At 36.0% G+C, this 10000-nt stretch overlaps 1 protein-coding gene across 5 annotated transcripts in view; it reads left to right on the forward strand.

Annotated features, from left to right (window-relative positions):
- Positions 1-10000, forward strand: part of CSPP1 (centrosome and spindle pole associated protein 1) — a 157698-nt gene that overhangs the window by 123675 nt on the left and 24023 nt on the right. For all 5 annotated transcript variants that reach the window (XM_005866341.2, XM_014539806.1, XM_005866342.2 and 2 more), the window contains 4 exons: positions 1516-1668; positions 4869-4981; positions 8431-8580; positions 9696-9842. In XM_005866341.2, coding sequence (XP_005866403.1) covers positions 1516-1668; positions 4869-4981; positions 8431-8580; positions 9696-9842 — 563 coding nt within the window. The remainder of the gene's footprint in view (positions 1-1515; positions 1669-4868; positions 4982-8430; positions 8581-9695; positions 9843-10000) is intronic.

The raw sequence follows: 10000 nt of genomic DNA on the forward strand, positions 1-10000 counted from the left end.
ATTTTTGTGCACCGGGCCTCTAGTATAAAATATAAAAATAGTGATTATTAAATGTCAGCTGCCATTATTAGTAGTACTACTTTTATAACCACCAAAACTGTCTCTACTCGCATGTGCTTCTGCAGAACAGAATTGAGAATCGTCAGTTTGTGTTTCAGAGTACTTCAGAATAGGCATCAGCCTGTATTTTCCTATTGTCATTGCTCTTTTACATGTGTTTGGTGCTCTAGTCAAGTTGGACTACTTTAATGTTGTTGGAATACTTCATGTTTACCGCCTTGGAACTGTTTCTCACACTGTTCTTTATTAGACTTTCCCACCCACCTTTACTTATGGAACTCTCAGTCCATCCTGTCCTAAATGTTGAACAGGATCTGAACTTTCCTGATTCTGAACTCTCCTTCTCTTTGGTAATAACATTCACATGTTATTTACCATGTTCTGTATGGTATTCTAATTGTGATTCATGTTCAAAACACGTCCTTGAACATAACAGGCCTCCTGCTAAATACTTTTTACATCCAGTTTTCAGTTTGCTTTCATTGCTGCAGCACTGTTCAAATTGTATGTGGAGAACTACTTTTTATTTGTTAAAGCTTTTGAGTTCTTCAGTCATTCAGATCTATTTTCTGGTTGTTTGAACAAGTCCTACATTGTCACATTTTTGCCATGCTACCTGTTCCTGTGTAACAAATCACCCCAACATGTAGCATTTTAAAGTAACAAACATTTATTATCTTGTAGTTCTGTGGATCAGTAATTTGTGAGTGGGTTAGCTGGATGGTTCTGTCTCAGGGTTCCTCACAAATTGCAGTCCAAGATGTCAGAAGGTGGGGCTGTAGTCGTCGGAAGGCTTGACTGGTCTGGAAAGTCTGTTTCCAATCTGGCTCCTCACATGGCTCCGGAGGCCTCAGTTTCAGGTCGCATGGGCCTCTCCCTATGGCTCCTTCAGTGTCCTGGTGATATAATAGCTGGCGTTCTTCAGAGTGAGTGAGGCAGTGGATCAAACAACGTGGAAACCATTATGTCTTTTTATGAAGGAGCCTCAGAAGTCATATACCTTCATTCTGCAATATCCTGTTTATAAGAGTGAGTTACGAACAATGGCCCACACTTGAGGGGAGGGAATTGAGCTCCATCTTGAAGGGAGAATTGTCAAAGGATTTGTGGATATGTTTTAAAACAGCACAGATTATATTTTTCCATTAGGAATGCTAATGATCTTGGGTAAAATTCACGATGACTTATTTGAATTGTTGCTGTATTTTCTGTATTAAAGAGAATCCAGGTTCTGAAGTAACAAGAGATAAATATGGTTTTTATGGGTTGTCAAAGATTTTGAGTTTGCTTTGTAACATTATTTTTTAAGTTTTCAGGGCACCAAGATATCATTGAATTATTCCAGCTCTGTCCTGTTGTTGTTGTTTCACATTCCCTGCTTTGAGAAAATGTATTAAGCATACTAATTATAAAAATGTATTTATTGAAATAAATGGCTTATTTTTCCCCTCTCAGCTGATTTGAATAAGATGCACAGACAAAATATAGATGCCTACCATAATCCAGATGCAAGACCATATGAAGATAAAAGGGCTGTTGTATCTCTAGACCAAAATTTAGCCACTTCAAATGCTGAGAGCCTAGAAGATTCTGCAGATAAAAACTCAGGTGTTTAATCACATTCTATCTTTTCTTTTACATTTCTAAAATTGTTCAGTAACATTTCTGTTCTCTGATGAAGTCTTACTATATTGAGAATTTGGTTACTCTGAGTCAGGAAGCATAACATGTTATTTGTGCTTTTTATAATACCTTTTCTTCATAGGTATTTTGAAAAAAGTGAATAAGGAAACATAGTTTGCTTCTTAATTAATACTGTTCTCAGCTTTGTAATTTGCTAATGCATGTTTTAGCTGCTGCTAACATTTTTATTTTGCTAGTAGAAGGACATTGCTCAAAATCAACTAGTCTTTTTACACATAGTTTGTTTTTTATACCCATAACTATTTGAATTGGTGAGAGGTATCAGATGTGGTATGACAAATTGTACAATAAAATTAATTTTTTGCTTGTTTTATAATAATTGTTTGTTCTCCCTTGTAAAACCACAATGTACAAAGAAATGAATAATTAAAAGTTTAATTTTATATCGAGTCACATCTCCCCTTTTTTAAGCAAATATCTTTGGTTTGCTGTTAAGCAACATCCATCGATTAGAAGTTCTAGAAATTGAAAATTACTCATCATCTTTCTTTATGACTTGCCAGGAAAAATTGGCATCATATTTTTCTCAAAGAAAGTTGATGCCTATAAAAGTAACCAATTATTTGCTACAAATTCTGCTCTTCTACTTTCACAAAAGTTTCGATGTTAGATTAGGAAAGAACTTTACATTAGGAAATCCTTTTAAAATAACTTGGACTAAAATTTTTTATTTTATTTTTAACTCTTATGACTTACTGACCAAACTGTGATTAGAATCACTGGCCTTGCATCTTTCAGTCCAGGGTAGCGCTACTCTGTGCAGCCTTTCTTCACGCTCAGGAGGTGGAGTGTTCGTTGTTTCCGTGGGCACCGCTATTTGATCCCTAATTACCAGAAATGCTTTCTTACTTTGACCCACAGTAGATTTTGCCCCGTAGATCCACTTTTGATTTTGGGAGCACTAAAATTGACTTTTGATTTTGATTAAATTATTGATTTGATTCTCACTCTGGGTCTGTAATAATTCAGTGTGCAGTAGGAGCATCAAAATACCTATTCATATTATTGCTGCTAAGAGAATTTTGGCTTCTTTCTATTATCATTATTTTTCTCTTCATTTGCCTTTTCTTCTCATAGTCTATATTGAGATCTCTGTGCTACAGACCCCATTCTCTGCCCGTTTCTTCCGCATCCAGTTTGTAGTTCTTCAGCATTGTTTGTAGTTCTGTTTCAGCCTCGCACTTTCTGTCGTAGTAACTAACAATCACTTAGCTCCGCTTACCAGCAAATCCTGGAAAAATAAAGTTTCCATGACCCCTTCTCAGGAAACAACACAAGCATGATGATTGAATATGCTCAGCAGAATTTGTTGTCCATAGCCTTTCTGCACACCACCAGGGTTTCCCTCATTTTTTGTGAGTTGAAATTTTCTCAATTAATTTTCATTTCCTAATAGACTTTCTGAATGCAAGATTTATCCAAAGTCACCTAATTTGTTGGTATTCCATAATATATGTGTATGAGTGTCTGTGTATGTATAACATATGTGTTAATGTTTGTGTACTTATATGTGTGCACATACACATATGTGGCATTAATATTTAAAGGCCTTAGGGAACTTAAATGCAACTGAAAATTGAATGTTATGCCCTGACCGGTTTGGCTCAGGGGATAGAGCGTCGGCCTGTGGACTGAAGGGTCCCAGGTTCGATTCCAGTCAAGGGCATGTACCGTGGTTGCGGGCACATCCGCAGGAGGTAGCTGATTGGTGTTTCTCTCTCATCAATGTTTCTAACTCTCCATCCCTCTCCCTTCCTCTCTGTAAAAAATCAATAAAATATATTTTTTTTAAAAAGAAAGAAAATTGAATGTTATAATGTGTGCTTAAGGTTCATAATACTCTAATGTTTTGACTGTTTTGAGGTCTTCCCAATGTTCATTTCCCCCCCTTTACTTTATGGTTCTTGGGTGAAGAACCATATTTATGAAGTCCATACTAATTTGGCTTAAATTTATTTTGTGGCTTACCATGATCCCTAGATATATTTCCATTTACTTTGTGTACAACAGTGTTTCCCTGTAATTTTATTTTTATAATTTATTATAAATGTTTAGAAGAATTTGTCCTTGTCTTTGATATTTCTTCTCTAATTGCCCCAAAGGCTTAGAATTTGAGTGATCATTGAAGCAAAAAATACCATTCAATTTTGTTTTGCTACCAGCTTTTATACCATAGCATAAGTATTGATTTTGCTGTCTGCTGATCTATTCAAATAAGTATTAATAAATTGAAATACAGAGCAAAGAGACCTAAATAGCAGCTCAACTCTCAAATAGTCGGCCTACACAAACTATATGAGTGAGAGAAAGTAAATGTTTTAGATTGATGGTACAAAGAACGAGTCAGTACACAAAAAGTTATATGAAGCTTAAATTTAAATACAATTTTTTCTTTCTGCATTTGTAGAGACTCCTGAGGTATTAATTATTTTTCAACTTGCTTTTATGAAATATTTTCCTTTCCCAGAATGTGTAATACTACTTATAGGTAATAGATAACATTTTTATTATTCATGTTTATGTCCCATTAATTAGATAGAATTTTTAAATAAAAATTGTAATGATTAAAAGAGTCATTTTAATTTTAAAAAGATTTTAGATCTTACTTTCTTGTTTATTGTTTTAACCATAGATAGAAGACTTGGAATTACTGATTTTTTTAAAACAACTTAGATATTTTTTACATATATGTACATAATACATTTAATATATAATTAAGCAGTTTCTTAAAAGGATATTTACATACATGAGAACTTTATGTATTTTTTTCTCTCCATAAATTTTACTTTAAAGCCTTTGCTGCAATCAGAGTTGATTAGCTATTACGGAGTACCTTTTATGTTTTCTTGGTGTCTTTAAGGTACAGCTATATTATGATATTTCAACTATTAATTTTATTTTAGTTTCATTTTTCTTTGTCGCATTACTTTTCACTTGGTCTTCAGATTCTAATCTCAGCCTTCCTTTTTGACTGTAATCTCTGGATTTCCATATTTAGCACATTTTATTAAAATATGAATTTAATAGCTAACTCTTCATTCCTGACTGTTTACTTTTTCTAAGCATTGCCCTAATGGTATGTTTTGGCAAATTTCTCTTTCAAGGTCATATACAAACACAGAGCTCTCCTTTTGCTCGGGGAAATGTATTTGGTGAGCCCCTAACTGAACTTCAGATTAGACAGCAAGAATCATACAAGAATTTTCTTCGGTTTCAGGTGAAATGTTTATTTGATCATAGTTTCAAGTTTCATAAAGGTTTTAATGAACTGAACTTGCAAAGAGTTTATCCACATGCTGAATAAATTTTAAGGTGCCATGCAGTTTTCTACAATTTCTAATATATATCAGATATAGATAGTACTAAAATTATGTCACTTGATTTGAAAAAAAGAATAAGGAGACGGGTGTACCAGTTGACTTAATCTTTTCTAAACTTTATTAAATCACTAATTGTTAAAGAGTGCTGAAATTTCTAAAACTGAAGGTAATAAAATATTCACCTTTTAGGTATAGAATTACTCTTTCTAGATGCTTATGTATTAGTAGAATGTCAATAATTTTTCCCCCCAAAAGATTTGATATTCTTGACTCAGTAGTATAGATTGTAAATAAATTAAAATATGATGTAATCATAATTGCATTTATTTGCTGCATTTATGTATGTAAACAGATAGCATTTAAAATATTAGAAATGCCAGCAATAAAAAAATAAATAAATAAATAAAATATTAGAAATGCCCAAAGGAAGGCACTTATGCATCCAGTGTTTATTAAGCAAACAGACTTCTCCCATACTGTGCCCACCCTTGTGCTGAATACTATGGAGAGCACCTGAGATGAACGAGAGACCTGCCCATGAGGGACTCAGTTTCTTCTCCCCTCCCATCACCCCTTCTCCACCCACACTGACATTCCAGTGTCAGATTAATTCTGGGATCTGTTTAATCTTCCTTTCATAGGGCTTCACATGTTACTCTTTTTTTACTCAAAACCTGGTAGTAGCTTTTCTTTTCTACAGGAATTTCCAAATTCCTTAGCCTGACATTTAAGGCTATCCAATCTAATCCCAGGCTCTTAACTTCCTCTAAAAGAGATCCTACTCAAAGATGTTACCTTTCTAATTCTAATTTTGTGGCCTCTTACCTAAGGGAATGACATAATAGATGCAGCCTTAAGGATGCTCTGGCATCAGTGTTGAGGGTATATTATTGGGAGGTTTAAAACGTTGGAAGCAAGGGTATTTTACTAGAGTGGTGACGGTGGAAATGATGGAAAGGCCTTTCTCATGAATGACAGAATGAATAGTTATTGAATATCAGAAAGTGGAATCAGAGGCCCCAAGGACATTGGCCACTCAAGTCAGGCAGCAGCATTTTGAGGGATACAGAGTTACTGGTTGAACTTGAAAGATCCTGTGGTATGTTGCCTATAATGACAGCAAGTCAGAATTCAAGTAGCTCCTATTGTACTTAGCAAGTGTTGCACGGTCGAGGGTAGAATTCAGGAAAAACAAAATATTGCAAAATGTATATAGCTTGTTATTGTTTATAGGGTACTTTTACATATAGTATCTCATTAAACCTCAAAACTCTCTGAGAAAGGTATTTTATTTTATGATATGCAATTAAAATACAGGCAGAGAGGCTCATCTTATGGTGGTAGAGCCACTGCTGGAACCCAAGTCTCATTTCAGCATCACATCTGTAGGAACAGAACTTACAGTTCTAGGAAATTTTTCCCTCTGGGAAAATCTAATAATGGGGCGCTTTGACTATGTTAGTTTCAGAGTAAGTCCAGCTTTCAGTTCTCCCACTTGTAAACCCTCAGTGTCAAATGGTGGTTTACATATTTTCTTTATCAGTCTCTTAACCGTCCCCATTTTTCACCCTCAAAGTCTAACCCAGAACTAGCTAAATGATATTTATTATTACTATCAACAGTAGTATAGTGTCATACAGATATAACTCCAAACTTAAGTGTTAAAAGAGATGCTGTAAAATGTTCAGATCTGTGCACAAAGATGGCCTTGGCTCCTTATCTGCACCAAAAATTTAAGTTATGCAGCAGAAGTCTTCATGTGGCTAGAATTTGGTAAACAACACATGTGAGTGTTTAGGTACCATTTTAAATTAGAACTTTAAAAGTAAAACATTTAATAAACTATTTGTAGAACCTTTGAAGCATTTTTGTATTATACAGTTTGAAAACCACTCACCTAGAAGCTAGCTGTCCTCTTTCTGGTAAGGACCGTGTAGCATTTTTGTTGGAACGACATTTCTATGGACTCACAGGTGTGTGACTCATTTATGATTGTGACCCTTAATGGAGAAGGGACCCTGATTGTGATTTTTTTTTTCACAGAGTGGGAAGAAGTGGGGAACTGAGTGTAAGATGTGATGTTTTGCCATATAGATAATAAATGATGTTTTCTCTAGGAATATGATACTTGGAGAAATGATTACGAGCACACTGCTTAGTACTAAATGTTAAGATTGTGCATATTTAATGGTTTTTTGAGAAAGAAGAGTTGGAAAAAACCCTAGCATGTGCAATCATGGGACATGCATGAAGATTAAAGTTCTTACAGCTCAAAAGATCAACAGCGCTAGATATAACAAGGTTGAAGCTAGAGGCAGTGCAGATAGGAGCAGTGAAATAATACAAATGGCTGTAATCAATGTCTACTTAAGAGTAATTGAAACCTATTGAGTACCCAGTATGCACGCTTCCTTCCCTACTTCACCCTTGGAGGATGCAGACTCTCTGACGGTCCCTTCTGCCAGGACTTGGACTCTGCCTTAGAATGTCCCCCCAGAGTGATATTCAGCACTGCACGCCACCGGGACATTCAAGATGAAATTGTACTATTTGCACTGAGTCCTGGTGGCTGAAGTCCTCCTCACCTTACAACTAACCAGTAGATAAGACAGAAGGAAGGATGTTTTGAGGGAGGGGTTCTTGCATAAGGAACGGTTGGATGCTGAAACACTGATTTGCTGTTTCAGGATCCTAATCAAGCCAGGGAGCTGAGACATCTCGTATCAGTTGCTACAGAATAACATAAACATGAATTACTTAGACCTAAATGTATATTCTTAGGTCTCATCTATAGAGGAGGCACTTTCACATTTTTCACATTACATTTTCTTTACATCCATTCTTTGAGCACTCCTTTGAGATATAGACATTAATATCTCTTTTTACAAGAGGAGAAAACTGAACAAGAAAGTTTCTTCAGGTCTCACAGTTTGTAAGTATTTGGTGGAGCTGGAATGTTACTCATAGCTCTTAACATTACATTACCTTCTATAGAGGAGGCACTTTCACATTTTTCACATTACATTTTCTTTACATCCATTCTTTGAGCACTCCTTTGAGATACAGACATTAATATCTCTTTTTACAAGAGGAGAAAACTGAACAAGAAAGTTTCTTCAGGTCTCACAGTTTGTAAGTATTTGGTGGAGCTGGAATGTTACTCATAGCTCTTAACATTACATTATGTAGCCTTCCTAATAAAATACAAGAAATGAAAAATTTAGGAAGTTATTTTAACTTGCAGAAAGAAGATACAAATGTTGAATTCATAGGCTACTAGGAAAAAACAAGTGGTATTCCAACTTTGTAGTATTTTACAAAGAAATAACTAGGCTTAATTCTTTAGATTGCGGAGAAGAAACAAAGAGAGGAAGCTGAGCGTGAGAGACTGAGGATTGAAGAAGAAAAAGAAGAAAGACGGCTCGCAGAACAGAGGGCACGGATCCAGCAAGAGTATGAAGAGGAACAGGAGAAGAAGCGGGAGAAAGAGGAGGAGGTGCATTTTTTTTCTACTCCAGTTTTCTGTTAGTCTGAAGTGGAATTTTTATTCTGACTTGAGAAGGTATATATTACTTACAGAGATCAGTCTTGGGGTACATTTAGAAAATTCCAGATCAATATCCATTCATTGGATATTATTCTATTAAAGTTGAAAGACTAGGTTAAGGAAAGAGATAAATGATGACATTTTAAGCCAAAAAATAGTTTAGGCTGACTAAGGAGGTTATAAGACTAGAAGCCTGGTGCACGAATTCATGCACGGGTGGTGGTTCGGTCTGCCTGCACCAATGGGGGCTGATCGGGCCAGGCCAGTGGCAGGGAGGGGAAGGGGGGCCCAATTGGGGCCGGGTCAGCTGGGGGCAGGGGGCGCAGGAGGTTGGCTGGCCTGCCCACCCCCAATCAGGGTGAGGAGGCAGATCTGGGGAGGCTGGGGGGAGGCGGCGTGGCGGTTGGGGGTGCCAATCGGGGGCAATGTGTGTCATAACGATTGGTTGTTCCAGTTGTTCCGGTGGCTTGGCTTTTATATATATAGATGCCTAATACTTTATTATTAACACATTTCTCGTGTTTCGCGCGCCATCTGTTAAGGACCACTCACGAGTGTTCTCGTTTTTCACGCCCATGGAAAAAGGAGCGAATCTAGATACTTATGTAAATTTTGTTCGGTCCCTCTTCATAGAGGAAAATGTTTTACCCAATACCATACGTTAAAAAAGTACTAGGAACTTTAGTTGTTTGTTTAATTGTTTTTGTAAATAAAAATGTTATAATTATTGAAAAATAACACCTAAAGTGCATTATGATGATTTAAATAACATGCAGTTTGCCCAAAAACGTGCGGTCCCTGGCGTATGTCTTAGAGATTTCTATGCGGTACGCAATGTGTTAAGCAAACAATGTCTTGATGTTAAAGAACACTATTTGACTATGGGGAAAAAAGAGGAACAACTGTAATAATCTGAACAATAAAGATTTAATTAAAAAAATAACACTATTTCATTTATATCTTCAATTTTATATCTCTATTTCAGACAAATAAGGCAGCACATTTTTTAATGGACTATAAGAATGTATGTATGGAGTGTATATATTTTTCTCTTTATTTTAAAGCAAAGACTGAAAAATGAAGAGCTGATTCGGTTAGCTGAAAAAAGACGAAAAGAAGCAGAAAAAAAGAAGAAAGAAGAAGAAGAAAAACATAACCAACAACTTCAGCACTACTATGAAAGAGAAAATATAATTGGGAAAGAAACAAAGGTAAGCTTCAGACAAAAATGTCAAGCCTGCAGGTTACCCCACCTTGAGTGTGAGTGTTATAGAATTGTTATCATAAAGGGGAGAGTGGAGGAGGGGCATCTGCCCCCCCTCTATTGTTCAGTGGCCTCTGGGTGCCCAAACTGAACTCCTGGGACCTG

This window comes from Myotis brandtii, unplaced genomic scaffold (assembly GCF_000412655.1).
Source record: "Myotis brandtii unplaced genomic scaffold, ASM41265v1 scaffold23, whole genome shotgun sequence".
Taxonomy (NCBI): Eukaryota; Metazoa; Chordata; class Mammalia; order Chiroptera; family Vespertilionidae; genus Myotis; species Myotis brandtii.